We start from the raw sequence: 21037 nt of genomic DNA, 5'->3' as shown, positions 1-21037 counted from the left end.
CAAGTCATGGAACCAGCTTTTCTGGAAAAGCAGAATAATCATTCCAACCCAGTTTACTTTTCAGGGGGTTCTTGGGAGGAACAGCTGAGAGGGTCCTAGAAAGGACTCAGAAGTGTCATAGCAGGATTGCGTCTAAATGTCTGTGCTTACGCCCTGGTCTAGGTGTGGTGTGTGCGACCCTCTGGCCAGCAGGCCTGGCAGGCCGGGTGACCCCACCCTGTACTGAGGCATCGTTAAGGCCTCTCCCGGCCACCTTAGACGTTGTAACAGAGACTGCCGAGAGTACCGCCAAACTGTGAAGCAGGCTGGGGAAGGTGGGGGCAGAGGAAAGTCATCTTTGCACCTAGTTGAAGAGAAGTGGTCCAAAACAGAATCCAAAATAAGAATTGCAATTTTTATTTGCTGAACCTAATTTAAAACTAAAACATCAAAGTGTCTCTTCCTCCATCACTAGAAATCAGATGACAACTGGAGAGGACTGGTCCTTTGCTCCCGTGAGGGCTCGAAGAAAAACAAAGACCCCTGTGCAGCCCCTGGCCTTTCCTCGGCGTCCCCTGGGGATGCCTGCAGGCCACAGCAGGGCAGCTGGAGGCAGCAGAAGGAGAACTCTGCCTGGTGAAGGCTCCTCTCTGCTTCTTCGGGAAGCTGATGGGAAGCCAGAGGTCACAGAGCGTTGGAGGCCTGGCTTAAAGCCACCAGTCAGGCCAAGATGAAACATCTGCTCAAGTCTCCCCAGGCACCTGGCTGGGGGTGAGTGGGAGGAAGGAATGGAGAAAACTGATGCTAAACCACACATTAGCACCCTGGGCCTTGGCCCTGAAATGGCCTCCGCTGGCATAGGAGGGGGGTGAGACTAAAAACAAATAAATAAAAGCGACACCGTGTCAAGGAGGGAGGATGACAGGCCCGTGGAAGCACGCTATGTCAGGCTTGAGCAGAGATGAGCCAGGGCACGATGGCTTACAAAACTCCTCGTCTGGGGCCAATGGCATCAAAATACAGACAGCTCACGGGGCTGTGGGAAGCGGCCATTTGTTGGAGGGACTACAGTGGGGATTCAGGCTGAGTCTGGGTGGGCTCACCAGGTGACCCCCCATCTTTTGTTGTGTCTTGTTTTTGGCATAACCACCACAGACCTAGAACTAGGAAGCCCTGGCTGCCCTCTACTGGTGATTTCTGGGAATGATCGTGACGCAGCAGCACCCAACCTGCAACCCAAAAGGGCCAAAAGAGAACCAGCTCCCGGGGAGGACCAGGAGCGGCTGCACCTTTGGCCGGGCCTCCCAGTGGCGGGGCTGGCAGCATCCCCATCAGTCCGAATGGGTTCCTCCATCTCTGCCTGGCTGCAGAGGGAGGGGCCCAAGACAACAAGGGCCTCTGGTGCTCACTTCAGAGGCATCGAGAAGAATTTGTTCCCAGACTTGCAGCGGATCTGCTCAGCGTGCGCACGCAGCACCATCTCGGAGTCTTCAAACTCACCCACGATTTCCTTAAACCAGGAGAGCACCGTCACATGAAGGGGAATCAGGGACCCAGAGGGCACTGCAAACAAAGCCAGCCTACTGAAATCCTTCAGAGGTTAGGCCTGCTCAGGGCAGGCTGAGGGCCACGCAGGCGCCAGGCTCTCCAGGTTACCTTGTCTAATCAGCTCTGCAGTCTTGTGAGGTTAGTCCTATCATCCCAACTTTGCAGATGAGGAAATGGATGCTCAGAGCCCTGGACCACAGAATCCAATAAAACCAGGCTTGGGACCTGGGTCTACTGGAGCCCGAGACCGGAGCTCCTTGCTGCCTCCAGAATGATTAGACCAAGAGCAGATGTGGCTACTTGATGATGGCCCACAGGCTGTGTCCCGTCTGCACATGTGTTGTTTGGCTCGCAAAATGTTTTCTTAAAAAATACATTGGTTGCCAACATTTGAAAATAGAGGGATTACCCACAAAAATTAAGATTTCTCGCTTCTCTTGAAAAACAGAAGTGCTTGCAACACGAGGTCCACATTCCTGCATGGCAACTGCCTGCACCAGGGGTGAGTACCGGCTCCTCTGAGGGCACTGACGGGAAAGTGAACGATATCCCCTACTTATCACAATACGAGAAAGGCTGTGAGGGTGGACGTTCTTTAGACCTGGTGCGTTTCACTCATTTCCAGCACCTGCCAGGCCCCTGGGAGCACCTGAGCCTTTGACCTCTGGGTGAGGGTCTAGGACTTCAGGGGAGGCCCGCAGCATCCTCTCAGATTAGTGTTCTAGGGCAGGGCTTCTCAAATTTTAACGTGCACACAAATCCCTAGAGATCTTGTTAAATTCTGATTTCTTAGATCTGGATTGGGGCTTGGGAGTGAGTGTTGCTAATAAGTTCCCAGGTGGCCTGGGACCGCACTGTGAGGAGCAGGGTAAGGTGCTGGGGTCTCCGGCTATACCAGGTATTTCCTATGCCAGGATTCAGGTTTGCACGCCTAATCCTCAGCGCCTGTCAGCTCCCCTCCACCCCCCAGCTTCTGGAGTTCAGCACCTTCCATGCTCCTGCCCTGGGAATTCACCTGTAGTTCCCGCAGGCACTGCCCTTCCAGCTGGAGACGTGCATCACCCACGCACCAGGCCAGACTGATGTGGAATGAGGGGTCCTGCAGAGGAACGGCGGGGAGACAGGCGGTCACCTGGATGTCATGGTAGGCTCAGACATCACAGCAGCTCTGTGACAGAGTTGTCACGGTATCCCTGCTGCATCCCTGACCTGATTCATGGGACACTAGATCCTCAGTGTTGATCCCAAGCACCCTCCACAGACAGATAAAATAGCCGTGGGTTGGTCCCTGCTATGGACTGAACTGTGTCCCCCAAATTCATATATTGAAGCCTTAACCCCCAGTGTGATGGTATTTGGAGAAGGGGCCTTTGGGAGGTAATTAGGTTTAGATGAGGTCCTAAAGGTGGGGCCCTCATGATGGGATTAGTGCCCATATAAGAGATGGCAGAGAGCTGCTTCCTCTCTCTTTCCATCACGTGAGGACACAGTGAGAAGATGGCCATCTACAAGCCAGGAAGAGAGGCCTCAACAGAAACTGACCATGATGGCACCTTGGTTTTGGACGTCTAGCCTCCAGAACTGTGAGAAAGTAAATTTCTTTTTTTTTCTTTTCTCTTTTTAAAATTAATTAATTAATTATTTTTGGTTGCATTGGGTCTTTGTTGCTGTGCGTGGGCTTTCTCTAGTTGCAGCAAGCGGGGGCTACTCTTCGTTGCAGTGCGCGGGCTTCTCATCACGGTGGCTTCTCTTGTTGCGGAGCACAGGCTCTAAGTGCGTGGGCTTCAATGGTTGTGGTGCTCGGGCTTTGTTGCTCCGTGGCATGTGGGATCTTACCAGACCAGGGCTTGAACCCGTGTCCCCTGCATTGGCAGGTGGGTTCTTAACCACTGCACCACCAGGGAAGCCCGAGAAAGTAAATTTCTATTGTGTAAGTCATCCAGTCTATGGTATCTGGTTATGGCAGCCTGAGCTAAGACAGTCCTGTTCTCAGAGGCTCTCCTTTACATATCATAGAGAATCATTACCTCTGGGATGTGGAAGAGAACACATGTCCCAGATTTAATGTTTTCTGATCAAAAACATTTCAAGAGATGACATGCTTTTTAAGATGAACAAAAACCAAAATGTCTAAAATTATAAAACTATAAATTATCTCCAATCAAATTCATCCTTATATCTCTCAGCATGATTTTAAAAGAATATATCAAGCAAAATTACTGGCCCTTTGAAGCCTTGATATTCGACTTGGAGTTCAAGTTCCCCTGGAGGGCACGGGGCAAGGCACAGGAAGGTATGCGAAGCTGCAACTCTACCTGGAGTGTCAACGTGACTAAAAAGTATTGGGGAAAACTACTTCCTAAAAAATATAAAAATAAACATGGATACATTATAGAGTAGAAGACATAGATCTCATGCATATTGAAGAGATAACAGAAGATTTGTAAGAAATGTTGGACTTCCGCTGGGCTGCATCCGACTACACCTCAGACCCTCAACTCCCCAGGGTTGTGTGTCCTCTGAGGGCTGGCCGAATGGACACTTCCCACGGGCAAGTTCTGGAGGGCTCTTCGGTTTGCCTCTAACAAGGGTTTCTTTAAGGCTGATTTTATTCCTATTAGAGATGGGTCAGTGGAGAGAAAAAGACGCTGCTGATTACCTGGTAGAAAGTGGTGAGGTCAAACTCCTCCATGACCCTGTCCACCTCGGAAACCAGGTCCAGGAACTGGGTGTGCCCCGAGGTGACCTCGAGTCCAACAAAGGTCCTGGGGGGAGACAGAGGTGGAGACCACACGGGCATGAGACGCAGCCTCTGAGAACAGAAACCATCCGCGAGGGGGCAGAGGATGCGACAGAGGAAGGCCGGGAGGGAGGTCTGGGCCGTGAGTTCAGTTCGCTTCCCCGCTCTCCGAGCTGGCTCTCCATCCTTCCCCGGCTCTAATCGCACATCTCCCCTCCTTCCCCAGGGTCTAAGAACCCTAGCAGGGCCGTCTTCATCCGCCGCTGCCAAGTCTACGGACCCCCAGGCTGTGGCGCCCAGGCTCGCCGGCATCGCTCCCATGTCGGACTCTTTCTCCAGGGCTTGCCTCTCTGGCACCGGCTCCCTCCCGTCCGCACCCTCTCATCTCTAAAACCCCTCTCTTGAACCCACACCCTCAGCCAGCCCCCATCCCATTCCCGGTAAAACTTGCGTTCCGATGATTTGTCTCCCTCGGCTGTCTCTCACGCCTCCCCGCCCATCTTCAGTCCACTCGGCCAGGAACCGCTCCCGTCAAAGCTGCCAACCACCTCTGTGTTCCTGAACTCAGATACTTCTCTGCCCTCACCTTGGCCGCTCCGCAGGATCTGACACAGCTGACTCCTCCCTCCCTGAAGCCCTTTTTTCTCTTGGCTTCCAAGAGACCACCCATCACACCGTCCTGGTGTGACCCCACCTCTGGCCTCCTGTTCAGTCTCCTCTGCCGCCCTCTCTTCTTTCCAGCCTCTAAATGGTCAGGGGCTGCAGAGCCGGCTCCGCCTGCCCTCCCCAGCAGGCTGATCTCACCCAGCCCTGCTTTCAGTATCACACAGCCCGATGGCTCCCACATTTCTATCTCCGGCTGGCACCTCTCCTGTATACCCAATTGTGTATGCGACTCTTCCACCCGGGGGTCTCATAGGCGGCAAAATCCACCAGGTACAGAGCAGAACTTCTGATCTTCCTCCCACAGGTGTTTCCCATCACGGACAATGGGGCCATTTATCTATATTTACCTAGCTGTTCAAACCTCAAACCCAGGAATCTACTTTGATTCTTCCCCTTACTGTGCACAGACCCAACCCACTGGTAATTCCAGGTGATTCTACCTCCAGTATATCGGGAATGTGTCTGCTTCTTGGCTCTTCCACTGCCATCGCCCTAAGCCAGGCCACCACTGGCGCCTCACCTGTCTCCTGTCTGCTCTCCCTGCATCCAACCTCGCTCTTTTGTATCTTTTCTCCACTCAGGAGCCACAGACACAGACACGATAGGGCCGGACTGATGTTTACAAACGTAAACTGGATCACATCTCTGCTTAGATCCCTCCAATGGCTTCTGTGACACTGAAAATCCAAACTCCTGACCTTGACCTTGAAGGCCCTGCAGGAGTTAATCCTGCCTGACTCATCTCCTCACACTCTCCCATGTGCTCCCCAAGTTCTACTTCACTGGCCTCCTCCAACATGCCAGGCTCTTTCCTCCTCAGAGTCACCTCCTTGGCTGTGTCCTCTGCTTGGAGGCTCTTGGGGCAGCTCTTCCCAAGGTTGATTCCTTCTTGTCCTCATGTCACCAGCAAATGCCACCTTGCTAGCGCCCTCCTTGGCCACTTGCTCCAGACTATCGTTTCACGCGATAGTTATTAACGATCTCATTTCCTTGTTTATTGTCTGTCTCCCCTGCAGAATGTGAGATCCCACAGAGCAGGGACTATGCCGACCTTTTCACTGCTGATCTGTAGTGTACAGCAAGTGCCTGGCACCAGGCGGTGTTTAACAAATTTGTGCAGCATAGAACGAATGAGCGAATGAATGAGCGAATGAGTCCTCTTCTTAGAGGTGCTGAGAGCAGAAGGCAGCTCAGATCCAGTAAGTGGATCTGACAGGGAGGCTTGCTTTGAAGCCTTGATAACAACAGTTTCTTCTTATGTTCATCTCATCCTTGAATGCTTTTATAAAACTTGTTTTGTTCATCTGAGTTTCACAACTGCCCAATGATGGATGCTTGGAAATGTGACAGGATGTGATGGATGATGTGACAGCTTGGAAATGGCAGGTCACAGAGGTTGAAGGTATGAGCTCAACGTTAAATTGCAGACAGAGCTGGGCAGGCACCCAGGTTTTCTTTGAGTCTCAGGCTTTTCCCACTAAACCAAGGTGCTGTTCTCTACCTCTGCTCCTCCTCCCATGCTCCCTGAGTTATTTTTCTTAATGAAAGGTTCAGATTTGGGAACAGCTGCCTTTGTAGTCATAGGGCCGGTTAAAACACAAACACACAAAAAACTGAGAGAGACAAGGCCCCCTCAAGTCTTTACTCCAAAGAATCCTCTTCTGGAAACAACTGGGGGCAGAGTGGGGAGACCCACCTGGTCTTCTCTTGATTGGTGTAAATCTTTACCCGGTCGGCAGTAAAGCAGAATCTGAAATTTAGGAGAAGGACCACATTTCAGGAAGAATAATAAGGAAAAAAATCAGAGAAAATAGTGTATATTAAAAAACATCACTTTGAAAATACAGTTAACTCATTTCACATTTAGTATTGTCACCCTATTATACAGGTGGTAAGCTGAACCCTAAAATATTAGAGCTGGGCAAGACCTTAAATAATCACCCAGTCCAGGTAACACATAGCTTCACGCAGATGCTAGCAAAAATTTTACTTTATTAAGAGCAGTTGATTCCAATAAGCGATTTGAGACTACCTCAGCTTTACTGATGGGAACTGAGAAAGTCATCAGGTCGGTGATAGTAGGTCACTTAAGAGCCAGTTTTTTTCTTTCCAGGTTAACAAAAGACAATTCTGATCCAGTCTAAGCAACAACAAGAACATTTCCGTGTGCCTGGGCTGAGCTTGGGGATCCTCATACAACTCTGTGAGGCAGGTGCTATAATGGCACCCATTTTACAGACACAGAAACTGAAGCTTGGTGAGGCTGAATTTGGTGAGTCACAGTTTGAACTTCAATCTGCCTGATTCCAGAGCCCTTGCTGTCACCTGATGCTTTAGTGAGGGGTCTCTGTTGGTGTGAGATCGGGGCAGAAATACCCAGTCACCCACCTCTCAGATCAGTTACACAGGGACCATCAAGTTCAGCCAGGTAAGTGCTCTGACTCTGGCTGGTTCCGCCTGTGTTCTCTGGGACACTAGGTGATCTCAGAGGGACAAACTGGCTTCCTGCCCTTCCTGGACCAACTTGGCAAATCCCATTATAGGAAACACTCATTTTACAGGCTCCAGGCCAAGCTCTCACCCTCATCTGAGGGAACACAACAACCCAGCTTGCCGGTTAGAATCTCACAACCTGTCCAAGGGCACGAAGTCAGTTCACTTTTGGCTTTCCTGTCAGCCTTCAGCCTCCTAGTGCATCCCTTCTGGGGAAAATGTAAGGGGTGATAGAACCAGCAGGAGCTTGGTTAAGTGTAGAGCACCTGCCGAATGTCCTGGAGTGGACATGGGGTGTTTGCACCCAACTATAAAGGGTAATTTTATGCATTGACTTGACTGGACTAAGGGTTGCCCAGATAGCTGGTAAAACATTATTTCTGGGGTGTCTGTGAGGGTGTTTCCAGAAAGATTAGCATTTGAATTGGTGAACTGAGTAGAGCAAACTGCCCTCTCCAGTGTGGGTGGGCATCATCCAACTTTTCAGAATAGAACAAAAAGGCAGAGGAAGGGCAAATGCATGCTCTCTCTGCTGGAACGGAGACTTCCAGCTTCTCCCGCCCTTGGACATTGGGGTCCTTGGTTCTTAGGCTTTCAGGCTCATATCAGTCATTATGCCACCAGTGCCCCCACCCCTCCCTGGTGCTCAGGCCTTTGGACTCATGCTGAATGACACCACTGGCTTTCCTGGTTCCCCAGCTTGCTGTTGGCAGATTTGGGACCTGACCTTCATAACTGCGTGAACCAATTCCTACAATGCATTTCCTCATATCTCTATTTCTCTCTCTATCCTATTGGTTCTGTTTTTCTGGGGAACCCTAATACAGATTTTGGCACTGAGAATGGTTCTAGAGGAACAGAATTTTAAGGATGAGTTTTCTGAATTGGTTCTGGGGTTCCTGGAATTCGCTCTCTAATCTGATTAGATTCAAAGATGCTAATGACTCTATCTCCAGTAGTAAAGAGAGCACTGATAGTCCATGCACGAACTGTTTATAGAGATGTGAAAATGTCTTCCTTGATACCCCTCATCAGCCATTTATTAGAAGCAAGGAGCTAAGTGACCCTATATGATACTTGCGAACATTTTTGGAAAACTAAGGAATATAATGATGTTGGTTGGTTGCTCCTAATGTTGCTGGACAAAGTAGTGAAATAAAAAGATGAGCTCAGGGTATTGAATTCCCAACTCTAGCATAAAGGACCTAAGAGCTTCTCGGTGTGCCCTAAAGGAGACCTTGATTCCCTGTAGCTGCAGGGCTGAAATTGCTGAAAATCAAACCCGGAACCTTATCCTGCCATTTGCTGAATTATAACACAAGTTGAACTCCTCGAACAAGCAGGATTTTACAGTTAAAGTGAGGGCACTGATTGGGAAAGTATGGGGACTTGTGGGAAACTCTGATGAAGCTGGGCGTATTGAGCCCTTAAATTCTTTTTTTTTTTTTAATTTATTTATTTAATTTTTGGCTGTGTCGGGTCTTCGTTGCTGCGTGCAGGCTTTCTCTAGTTGCGGCAAGCGGGGGCTACTCTTCCTTGCGGTGCACGGGCTTCTCATTGCGGTGGCCTCTCCTGTTGCGGAGCATGGGCTCTAGGTGCGTGGGCTTCAGTAGTTGTGGCTCGCGGGCTCAGTAGTTGTGGCTCGCGGGCTCTAGAGCACAGGCTCAGTAGTTGTGGCACACAGGCTTAGTTGCTCCGCGGCATGTGGCATCTTCCTGGACCAGGGCTCGAACCCGTGTCCCCTGCATTGGCAGGCGGATTCTTAACCACTGCACCACCAGGGAAGCCCGGGCCCTTAAATTCTGATGAGTCTTCTTGGACGCAGTGGAAGGGTCCTGCCCCCACTGGTGTTATGGACCTTCCCACCTCTATCTGAGGGGATTAACCCTGCATTGCCTGAGGAAATGGTAATGGCCTCCCCTGAGGCAGATGCCAAGAAAATGCTGAGTCCCCTCAGGACCCACCTCCAACACCCCTCTTTGCTTCTAGACCTATAACTAGACTCAAGTCCCAGCAGACCCCCTAAAGGTGAGGTACGATGTGTGGCCCACGAGGAGATGTGCTACACTCCAGAACTATTTGAGTTTCCTAATATATACAAGCAGAAATCCAAGGAACGTGTGTGGGAATGGATATTAAAGGTGTGGGGTGGGACTTGCCTGGTGGTCCAGTGGTTAAGAATCCGCCTTCCAATGCAGGGGACGCGGGTTCAATCCCTGGTCGGGAAACTAGGATCCCACATGCTGCGGGGCTACTGAACCTGCACGCCACAACTAGAGAGAAGCCCGTGCGCCACAATGAAAGATCCTGCATGCCGCGACTAAGACCCGACACAGCCAAAAATAAAAATAAGTGAATATTTAAAAAAAAAAAAAAAGGTGTGGGGGTAATGACGGAAGGATCAAAAGTGGGATCAGGCTGAATTTATGGATATGGGCTTGCTAAGCAGAGATTCAGCATGTAATGCTGCAGCTCCGGGAGTTGGAAAGGGGTCTGTTTGGTTAGGAGGCTGAAACACGGACCAAAAAGTGGCCCACAGTGAGTGAACTGGAAATACCTGGCCCGCAAGGTGGGCGTAGTTACCGTAAAGGACAGCGGAGTTGAAGCAGCAATCAGAATAGTCTGACTTGTGCAGACATAGGGCGTTGGCTGTTTCTAGAAGTGACATAGATAGGAAGCCTACTAAATTCTTCCTTCATCTGTATAAGCAGAAAAGTTCTAGGCCAAGTGAGCCAAAGTCTAACTTGAATCATAAAGGCAGAGTCATGGCCCCTCAATTCCCAGAATGGAGCCAGTTCACAGACCCAGAGCCGCTTGAATGAAGGGCAGGTCGGGTCCCCTTGAGGAAGGACCCTGGTACACTACTACAAATTTATACCGTTGATCTTTCTCCCAGCCTTCCCCAAAGGGACCTATGCCATTTTACCAGGGTAACTGTGCACTGGGGAAAAGGAAATAACCAGCCTTTCGGGAACTACTGGACATTGGCTCTGAAATGACACGAATTCCTGGAGACCAAAAATGTCACTGTGGCTCATCACTCGGAGTAGGGGTTAATGGAGGTCAGGTGATCAATGGAGTTGTAGCTCAAGTCCATCTCACAGTGGGCCCAGTGGGTCCCCAAACCCATCCTGTGGTTATTTCTGCAGTTCCAGAATGTATAATTGGAAGAGACATACTCAGCAATGGGCAGAATCCATCCCCACACTGATTCTCTCACCTGTGGAGTGAGGGCTATTACGGTGGGAAAGGCCAAGTGCAAGCTATTAGGGCTGCCTCTACCTAGAAAAATGGTAAATGAAAAGCAATACCGCATCCCTGGAGGGACTGCAGAGATCAGTGCCACCATCAAGGACTTGAGAGATGCAGGGGTGGTGACTCCCACATCTCCATTCAACTCCCATCCTGTCTGTGCAGAAGACAGATGGATCGTGGAGGATGACAGTGGATGATCATAAACTGACGATTGGAGGTGGTGGCTCCAATTGCAGCTGCTCTTCCAGATGTGGTTTCATTACTTGAGCAAATTAACACATCCCCTGGTTCCTGGTTTGCAGCTATTGATTTGGCAAATACATTTCCCTCCATCCCTGTCCATAAGGACCAGAAGCAGTTTACTTTCAGGCCAGCAATGCACCTTCGCGGTCCTACCTCAGGGCTACAGCATCCTCCAGCCCTACGTCCTAATTTACTGTAGAGGGTTTGCTCATCTTTCCCTTCCACTAGATATCACACTGCTCCAGTACACTGATGACATTATGTTGACTGGACCTAATGAGCAGGAAGTGGCAACTACTCTAGACTTATTGCTAAGACATTTGTGTGTCAGAGGGTGGGAAATAAATCCAACTAAAATTCAGGGCCCTCTACCTCAGTGAAATGTCTAGAGGTCCAATGGTGTGGGGCATATCGAGATATCCCCTTTGAGATGAAAGATAAAGTATTTTTGAAATAAGGTATGTACCTTTTTTTTTTAAACATAATGCTATTGCACACTTTATAGACATAACTTTTATATGCATTGGGAAACCAAAAACTTCGTGTCATTCACTCTATTTTATTCTGGAACAGAACCCACAATATCTATATCTGCTCTGAATCAGCAGCCACATATGGTGCTGTTTCTCTTGTAGCCAGGATTCACGGGGCCAGGAATCAAGGGGTAGAAATGGGAGTGGTACCACTCACCATTGCCCTAGTGATGCATTAGCAAAATGTTTGCTTCCTGTTCCCACAACTTCATGCTCTGCTAGCCCAGAGGTCTTAGTTCCGAGGGAGGAATGCTTCCACCAGGAGACATAGTGCTTCCACTGAACTGGAAGTTGAGACTTGCCACCTTGCCACTCTGGGCTCCTGTACCTTTGAATCAACAGACAAAAGAGTTGCAGTGTTGGCTGGGGTCATTGATCCTGACTACCGGGGGGAAACTGGACTACTATTCCACAATGGAGATATGGAAGAGGATATCTGGAATACAGGAGATCTGTTAGGGCATCTTTCAGTATTACCATGCCTACTGATTTCAGGCCAATGGAAAACTACAACAACCTAATCCAGGCAGGATTAGTAATGGCCCAGACCCTTCGGGAATGAAGGTTTGGGTCACTACCCCAGGTAAAGAACCACAACCATCTGAGGTGCTTGCTGAAGGCAAAGGGAACAGAGAGCTAGGTAGTGGAAGGTAGTTGTAAATATCAGCTATGACCATGTGACCAGTTACAAAAATGAGGACTATAATCGTCATGAGTATTTCCTCCTTATTTTGTTATGAATACGTCTGCGAGTATATATACAGGATACCTCAGGGACATTGCGGGTTTGGATCCAGAACCCCACAATAAAGAGAGTCACACAATTTTCTGGCTTCCCAGTGCATATAAAAGTTACGTTTATACTACACTGTAGTCTATTAAAGGCATTGTGTCTAAAGAAACAATGTACATACCTTATTTTTAAAATACTTTATTGCTAAAAAATGCTAACCATCATTGGTGAGTCATAATCTCTTTGCCGGTGGAGGGTCTTGCCTCGATGTAGGTGGCTGCTGACTGATCAAGGTGGTGGTTGCTGAAGACTGGGTGGTGATGGCAATTTCTTAAAATGAGACGACAATAAGGCCAATGATGAAGTTTGCCGCATCGATCAATTCTTCCTTTTATGAATAATTTCTCTGTAGCATGCAATGCAATGCTGTTTGATAGCATTTTACCCACAGAACTTCTTTCAAAATTGGAGTCAATCGTCTCAAACCCTGCCACTGGTTTATCAACTAAGTTTATGGAACATTCTAAATCTTTTGTTGTCATTTCAACAATCTTCACAACATCTTTACCAGGAGTAGATTGCATCTCAAGAAGTCACTCTTTTGCTCATCCATAAGAAGCAACTCCTCATCTGTTAAACTTCTATCATGAGATGGCAGCAATTCAGTCACATCTTCAGTCTTCACTTCTAATTCTAGCTCTCTTGCTGTTTCCATCACATCTGCAGTTACTTCCTCCACTGAAGTCTTGAGCCCTTCAAAGTCATCCACGAGGGTTGGAATCAACTTCTTCCAAACTCCTGTGTATGTTGATATTTTGACCTCTTCCCATGAATCACAAATGTTCTTAATGGCATCTAGAATGGTGAATCCTTTCCAGAAGGTTTTCAAATGACTTTGCCCAGATCCATCAGAGGAATCACTATCTATGGCAGCTACAGCCTGATGAAATGTATTTCTTAAATAATAAGACTTATAAATAATAAGACTTGAAAGTTGAAATTACTCCTTGATCCATGGGCTGCAGAACTGATGTTGTGTTAGCAGCATGAAAACAACATTGATCCCATTGTACATCTCCATCAGAGCTCTTGGGTTACCAGGTGCATTGTCAATGAGCAGTAATATTTTGAAAAGAATCTTTTTTTTTCTAAGCAGTAGGTCTCAACAGTGGGCTTAAAATAGTCAGTAAACCATGCTGTCAACAGATGTGCTGTCATCCAGGCTTTGTTGTTCCATTTATAGAGCACAGACAGAGTAGACCTAACATAATTCTTAAGGGCCCTAGGATTTTTGAAATAGCTAATGACCATTGGCTTCAATTTAAAGTCACCAGCTGTATTAGCCCCTGAGGAGAGAGTCAGCCTGTCCTTTGAAGCTGTGAAGCCAGACACTGACTCCTCTCTGGCTATGAAAGTCCTAGATGGCATCTTCTTCCAATAGAAGGCTGTTTCATATATTGAAAATCAATTGTTTAGTGTAGCCACCTTCATGAATTATCTCAGCCAGATCTTCTGGATAAGTTGCTGCAGCATCTACATCAGCACTTGCTGCTTCGCCTCACACTTTTATGTTACAGAAATGGCTTCTTTCCTTATACTTCATGAACCAACCTCTGCTAGCTTCAAACTTTTCTTCTGTAGCTTCCTCACTTCTCTCAGAGAATTGAAGAGAGTTAGGGCCTTGCTCTGAATTAGGCTTTGCCCTAAGGGAATGTTGTGGCTGGTTTGATCATCTATCCAGACCACTAAAACTTTCCCCAAACCAGCAAAACACTTTCTTATCATCCTTGTGTTTACTGGAGTAGCACTTTCAATTTTGTTCAAGAACTTTTCCTTTGCATTCACAACCTGGCTAAATGGGACAAGAGACCTAGCAGCTTTCAGCCTACCTCTGCTTTTGACATGCCTTTCCTCACTAGGCTTAATCATTTTTGGCTTTTGACTTAAAGTGAGAGATGTGTGACTCTTTCTTTCACCTGAACACTTAGTGGCCGCGGTAGGGTTATTAATTTCAACATTGTTGTATCTCAAGGAATAGGGAGGCCCAAGGGGAGGGAGAGAGATGTGGGGGAATGGTAGGTTGGTGGAGCAGTCAGAACACACACATTTATCAATTAAGTTTGCCCTCTTATATGGGCGTGGCTCCTGGCACCCCAAAACAATTACAATAGTAACATCAAAGATCACTGATCACAGATCACTACAACAAAAGTAACAATGAAAAAGCTTGAAATATTGCAAGAATTACCAAAATGTGACAGACAAGAAGTGAGCAACTGTTGTTGGAAAAATGGCACTGACAGATTTGCTCAATGCAGAGTTGCCACAAACCTTCAGTTTGTAAAAAATGCAGTATATGTGAAGCACGATAAAACAAGGTTTGCCTGTACATATGTTGAGCAAATATCTTTGTTTTCTTCTCTTATTCCCTTATCATGTAACATAAGATGTAGTGACTTTATTCTAGTATTCAAGTATTGTTAATTTTACATCATAGTATTCAAGTTATGGGCTTTTAGAAGAGTAAAAAGTATCGCTCAAGAAGATTACCTCCTCTTCTGGGGAAGGGATTAATGCATTTTCAGATGTACACTGGATGTTGTATCATGTTAGGCAGAATTATGACCTTGTTGTGGTCTTAATTTAGAGATTAAGTATGATTTAAGAAGATGCATATAAGTGTCAAGTTGATAAGGGGTGGACTTGAGATGGTTAATTTTATGTGTCAACTTGACTGGGCTAAGGGATGCCCAGATAGTTGGTAAAACATCTTTGGGTTTGTCTGTGAGGGTGTTTCTGGAAAGATTAGCATTTGAATTGGTGAACTGAGTAAAGCAAACGGCCCTCCCCAATGTGGGCGGGTGGGCATCATCCAATCTGTTGAGGGCATGAATAGAACAAAAAGGCAGAGGAAGGACAAACTCCCCCTCTCTGCTTGAGCTGAGACGTCCACCTTCTCCTGCCCTCCAACACTGGCGCTGCTGGTACTCAGGCTTTCAGGCTCACACCAGGACTTACACCATCAGCCCCCTGATTTTTAGGACTTTGGAATCAAATTGAATTACACCACCGGCTTTCCTGGTTCTCTCCTTGCAGATGGCAGATAGTGGACTTCTTGGCCTCCATAACCACATAAGCCAATACCTATAACATATCTCCTCTTATGTATATCTGTATACATCTTATTGATTCTGTTTTTCTGGAGAACCCTGACTAATACATCAACCAACACCCTTTCTCCTGGTGATATTATATAGGAGGACTGCTCTCCCATTTTGTGCTGGTAGAGTGGTCAACGTGCCCCCACCCAGGGGTGTGTAGTTGACAGGCCTGGACAATCAGAGCATAGCATTCCCTCAGTCACAGCCATAGAATCAAAGGTGCACTACCCACTCTTGGTCGTCTTAGGCTCAACCAGTCAAACCTGAAGAGGCCACCCGGCCCAGCTTCCTTCAGGACACAGGCTAGGAAACACTGCACCAGCAGGGCAGCACCAGGGAGGGCCAACCCAGTGGTCCAGGGGCTGTTCCCTAAATGAGCAAGAGAACAAGCTATATCCACCCACCCCACCCACCCCGGGGAGCAATATCTCTTGTAATAGCCCTTGCGCAAAGTTTCCAGAGGTTCCAGCAAGGGACTTGCCCGGGTAGAGAACCACCGCATGCAGGGAGGCCCAAGCCATGGTTTCCCAGGAGGGGCTTAGTTCACTCACAATCTTCCCAGCCCAGACACGACGTGCTAATAAGTCATTTTTACCATAAGTGACGTGGCCCGAGAACACAGCTGGCATTCCACCTTTATCCAGGGACACAGCTAGAAGCAGGATAACTGAAGCATTCTCACGTAGAAGGGGAAAGGACTTGGTGCCATCTGACATCTCCTGGTCCCATGTATGAAGCCAGTGCTACCTCTAAACATTTTAGTTACACCAGCCTATAAATTCCCCCTGTTTAAGCCACTTTTGGTTGGATTTCTGGCACCTGCGATCAAGAGGGTCCTGACTAACATACATATGACTCAATAAAAAGAGGGATGGGGGCTGGATTAGGTGGAGAGATGAGTTTTAGTCCTGAGTCTCTGGCTAACTGACTGAATTGGAGCAAATCCCTTCCTCCTCTGGCCCTGAGTAGGGGCTACACGAAATGGGCAGTCCTCCAATGGTGCAGAGTAGTTCTATGGAATTCCTGGGCCTCGGGCCTCCTGAACTGCGAGGGTGGGACTTTGGCTAAAAGACTTCTGTTTTTCTCTCTCTTACGCAGCTACACATCAGGGATCTGCGTGACACCTCATTAGAAGAAAGGACTCTGCAGATAAGACCAGGAGGAGAAAACCACCACCTGGATGGCTTCTTAGGCTCCTACTAGAACCAACACTCAGAGGATCCAGAGGAGGATTTCTGGGCTCTCTCTCTCCTCAGTCATCCAACAAACATCCATTTGATGCCTATAGTAAGCAAAGCACCTGGAAAAAAGCCGTGGGGTAATTCAGAGAGCAGCCGCATTCCTGGCCTGCAGGAACTTGGGCTCCAAGCGGGAGATGGGACATGGGGATGACTGAATATGGACATGAGGATGAGTGGAACGAGCACTGGGGTGTAGACGAGCACAGGACAGCAGGGTCCCTGGGACTGAGGAATTCTGGAGGAGATATCAACTGGGACAGCCTCAGTGAAGGAGCAGTGCTTTGATCTGGCCAAGTCTAGAAGGAGAGGCATTTCTAGTAGAAAGAAGAGGTATGAAATAGTCAAGGGAAAAAAAGCCTAGGCTGGCAGATAAAACCAGAGTGGGGGTGAGCTCTGATCGTTCGCCAAGTGCCACATTGAGGGCACCCGGATCTCATTCACTCTCACAAGTCCCCTCTGAGGCAGCCACCACCACTCCCCTGACCCGCACACAGGCAAGGCTCGGAGGCTTCCAGAGCTTACGCGGCACGCCCAAGGGCACATGGGAGGAAGTGCACAGCAGGCGGCTCTGGGAGATGTTCGGTGTGCTAACCTTTAGGTTTGCCTGCTTGAAGGGGTGATGCATCCCACAGGTCCATCCCCGCAAGAGCTCAGGACAGGAAGAGGAGCCTTGAAGGGGAGGGAGATGAGGGGCAGAGGGAAGCACTGGGCACTCACCTCTGGAAGGAGGCCACGCGGTCTTTCAGAGCCTGCACGAAGGGGAGGATCCAGTGATGGCGCAGAACCACGCTCTGGGACAGGCTGAGGTGGAAGGCCTCCATCCTTACCAGCCGGGGGACGTATGTCTGTGCGTGGGGCAGCAGCACGTCAAGCAGGTCCAGGAACTCCTCCCTGGTTTCATCTGGAGGGGAGGAGTGGAGAGGGTGGGCCATTCTCTTAGCCAGGGCGGCATGGCTGGATGAAGCCCAGAAGGCGGAGAAAGGTTTTTGAGAGCAGCCTATGTCTATGTATTTTGAATAATACTTTAATATGCATTTATGGCTATAGAAGTAACACATACACGCTCTTTGAAAAGAATTCAAGTGAGAAAAGAAATATGTGACAGAGAAAGTAGGGGCCCCTGATATCCTATGACCTACAGCAGTGGTCTCCAAACTACTGTGATTGCACAGGCCATTAGTCAAACAAGCTCGCACACATACCCGCAATAAATGTGTATTTATTTATAAATTACAAACATGTGCTACACTGCAAAATTATGTGTGTTATAAAATGTACACTTGGAACAACAGAAATTTTAAAAGATGAGATAAAGAGAAATACATAAGAAGGTTTTAATACTTTTCTCTCTAATGGATCATCTTGATCCCTTCCCCAGGCACATACAGCCCACTTTCAAGATACTGCCCTAGAGATAAAGGCTGTCAAATGTGATGCCTATTTCCCCAGCCTCTTCTCAGTGCATGTACTAACGTATATATCTTATTTGTTAAAAAAGATGAGGGCATACCAGTTATTCCATTGGCTTTCTCCATATAACACTACATGTTGGCCAGCCTTCCTCTCATTACTTAAATCAAGCTCATGATTACAGCTCCACAGTAACCCATAATCAGAAACAGTTCATTTCTTTAATCAGACATTTATTGGACATTTAGAATCTCCTGATAGACATTTAGAATGCTCCTAATTGTTCATAAAGACAAAGAACGCAACAAGGACCACCACTGTATTTCCACAGATTATTCATTTTTTTAACCAAACATGTGACTAGAGCTGCATGGTTAATAGTCTGCTCACAACTAATAAGTTACTCGATTTGCTCAAGTGCCCTGTGGAGTAGGCAGTATAGAGAATCATTCTCATTCTGTGGATGGGAAAATGGAGGTTCCAAGAGTTTACCTGATCTAACACAATGTAATAAGAGCCACCACGTTCTCTGTGTATCGTGCTAAGAACTTGACAGAGATTATCTGATTTAATCTTCACAAAAGTCCTAGAGGATAGGTATTACTACTATCCCCATTTTAGAGATGAGGAAACCGAGGCTCTGAGAAGTTAGCAACTTACTAAAGGGCACACAGAGTAGTGGGTAGTGGAGTGAGGTCAGACTCTGAAGCCTGGGCATTTTCTGCCTGCCACTCACTCATTAGGGCTAGGGTGGGGTGGGACTGGAGACCAGCACACCTACAGCCCTCTTTGAAATAAAGTACCAGCTACAGCTGCAGTCTGGGATGGCCTTGACACTCTGCCCTAGACCCTCCCTTGGTCACATCCTCATGAGCAGGGAGAACAGTATACACAGGGTTAGTAAAAGATATTTCAGGCAACGAATTCAAATCTGAACTGTACAGCACAGGGAACTCTGCTCAATATTATGTAACAACCTAAATAGGAAAAGAATTTGAAAAAGAATAGATACATGTATATGTATAACTGAGTCACTTTGCTGTACACCTGAAACTATCACAACATTGTTAATCAACTACATCCCAATATAAAAACAAAGACCAGAAAACCTGAAACCAAGTTAACAGAAAAATTCCCTAGTTCTTGAAACTTGTTCTCTGTTGAGTTAATCTCTTTCCCACCACCAGTGTCAGAGGTTTCTGGCTTCTTCCTCCTGGTTGGGGCCAGCTTCCTCCCATAAGGGGCACCTGTCAGTGTCAGCCACGTGCCTCTCACGCATTACTCACATGGTACATAGACGTGGGTGGCCCAGTTGCCCCGCTCGTGGGGAAAGGTGCGCACCCGGCCCCCATGTTTTGCGCTATCATCTGCAAGCCTCTCCTCGGCGCCTGGGAACATGTCCAGCACACTGTCGGGTACTGGCAATTTCTGGCTGGGAAGGGGGCTCTGGCCCCTGCAAGAGAAAAGAAGAAATCAAGCACATTTAGCCTCTTAGCATTCTCTACCTCTGTACACACAATGAAAGTTGTAACCCCTTGTACCAGGTGAGTCTGCGTGTCTATTTCTCACCAGGTGCTGTAAGCAGCTTCTAGATAACCACAAAGCTCTTTCCCCAACACTGTCTCATTGGGGTCTCCCAACGGCTCGCGGAGGCCGACTTTAGCAGAGAACGTGGTCCCCATGGAAAACAACGGGGCAAGTGGCAATATGTGGTTCAGAGGTCACATGCCCTAACTGGCCAGGCCTCAGCTGGAGTGACACTTGCTAGCTCCGTGGTCTTGGGCAAGTCATGTGCCCTCTGTGGGCCTCAGTTTCCTCATCTGTACAGTGCACTGCAACCTGATAGGGCTATTGTGAGATGAACCGGGAGACTGCTTGAAAAGCACTCAGGATGCACCAGGCTTGGCAATTAAGAACTGAAGCTGCACAAAGTAGGAGGCTTGGATGGTTTTGCTCACTGCTGAGTCCCCAGTCCCGAGCCTGGCGCAGAGAAGGTGCTCAATGAATATTTACTGGATAAAGGAAAACACTCTCCAAATGAGGAAGCAGACCTAGGGTGGTACAGCGGTGCGCTCCGGGAGACAAGTGGGCCAGCGGCGGAGGCTGGACCCGTACCCACGTTTCCTGCCTCCTAACCTTGGCCTAGCCGGGTGGGGGCACTCCGGGGCTTTGCCAAGGCTGTCCTCCGGATCCTCCTTTCCCCCGGTGCCCCTTTTCCTTCCCTCGCGAGCAGCCCGGCACCCCCCCCAACCACCCCAAAGCTCGGGTCCGGTCCGGGTGCCAACCCGCACCCTCCCCAGAAAGTCTTCCTCGCTCCTCACCGACTGCAGCCTCCAGTCCCCGGCCGGACCCGGGCCCCGGCCTCAGCCTCATCCTCGGAGCCGCTGCTGCTGTATCCCACCAGGGGCGCCGCACTCATGGGGGACCCCCTCCGCTACCGCACAGCCGGCCCGCCAGCAGTCGAACCACACCCGGAATTCCTCTGCGCCGGAAGTGTTCTCCCGGGGGCGGGGCCCGGATTAGCACCGCCTCGGGGCGGGGACTGGGGCGGGGCCCGGCAGGACTCGAGCAAAGAGGCTACCCACCCAGAGCACGCTGCTTGCTGGCTCGCCGCGCTTTGACCGCTACCTGGAGCCTCCCGGAACCGCCATCCTCCGCGTGCCCATTAAACAGATCGCTCTCGGCCCTGACCTCTCTGTCCGCTGCTCGGTCTGCAGCAGCTCGGGACCTCCCAGCAGCAGATGGTCCCTGGGTCAGAGGTCAGCGCACTAGACTCATCGGAGTCTAGTGCCCTCGCCCTTTCCCTCGCCGTCTGGACGGGGTCAGAGGTCCCGGGGCCTCTTACTCAAGCCGGCCCAAAGTCCGAGCTCCGGGGTCCCCTCCGCTAAGAGCGAGCTGAACAGTCAGAGGCGGGTCAGTTCCAGAAGTTCAGAGTCTAGGAGGCTCCTCCTCTCAGGTTCAGGGGTCGGACCAGGGGCCGGGTCCTGGGAGCCCCCTCCCTTAAGGCCGAGTAGGGTGGTCGGAAACAGCGCCCT

The 21037-nt window shown here is 48.9% G+C and overlaps 1 protein-coding gene and 1 pseudogene across 8 annotated transcripts; both read right to left on the bottom strand.

Moving 5' to 3' along the window:
- Positions 1 to 373: 373 nt before the first annotated feature.
- On the bottom strand, positions 374 to 20553 carry USB1 (U6 snRNA biogenesis phosphodiesterase 1). Of its 8 annotated transcripts, none has more exons than XM_036833829.1 (8): positions 20324 to 20553; positions 19289 to 19455; positions 17310 to 17493; positions 6630 to 6683; positions 4187 to 4292; positions 2543 to 2626; positions 1389 to 1489; positions 376 to 645 (listed from the first exon to the last, which is right to left on the bottom strand). In XM_036833829.1, the coding sequence occupies exons 1-8, from the start codon at positions 20419 to 20421 to the stop codon at positions 420 to 422; spliced, it is 1020 nt and encodes a 339-aa protein (XP_036689724.1). In that variant the 5' UTR covers positions 20422 to 20553; the 3' UTR covers positions 376 to 419. The 8 variants fall into 8 exon arrangements, with proteins under 8 accessions (XP_036689728.1, XP_036689724.1, XP_036689726.1 ...); XM_036833832.1 differs by having other exon boundaries at positions 506 to 744; XM_036833833.1 differs by having other exon boundaries at positions 374 to 1489.
- On the bottom strand, positions 12405 to 17217 carry LOC118885326 (annotated as a pseudogene).
- Positions 20554 to 21037: the final 484 nt, after the last annotated feature.

The sequence above is a fragment of the Balaenoptera musculus genome, chromosome 19 (assembly GCF_009873245.2).
Source record: "Balaenoptera musculus isolate JJ_BM4_2016_0621 chromosome 19, mBalMus1.pri.v3, whole genome shotgun sequence".
In the NCBI taxonomy this organism is placed as follows: Eukaryota; Metazoa; Chordata; class Mammalia; order Artiodactyla; family Balaenopteridae; genus Balaenoptera; species Balaenoptera musculus.
The sequence above is the reverse complement of the archived record's forward strand: the minus strand, read 5'-3'. Positions and strand labels throughout refer to the sequence as shown.

Coding starts and splice junctions, on each gene's coding strand:
- USB1 (XM_036833829.1), bottom strand. CDS start 20,421: ATGAGTGCGGCGCCCCTGGTGGGATACAGCAGCAGCGGCTCCGAGGAT. Junction 17,494..19,288: donor CACCCACGTCTATGTACCAT/GTGAGTAATGCG, acceptor CCTCCCCTCCAG/ATGAAACCAGGGAGGAGTTC. Junction 646..1,388: donor TTCTTCTCGATGCCTCTGAA/GTGAGCACCAGA, acceptor GCTTCCCATCAG/CTTCCCGAAGAAGCAGAGAG.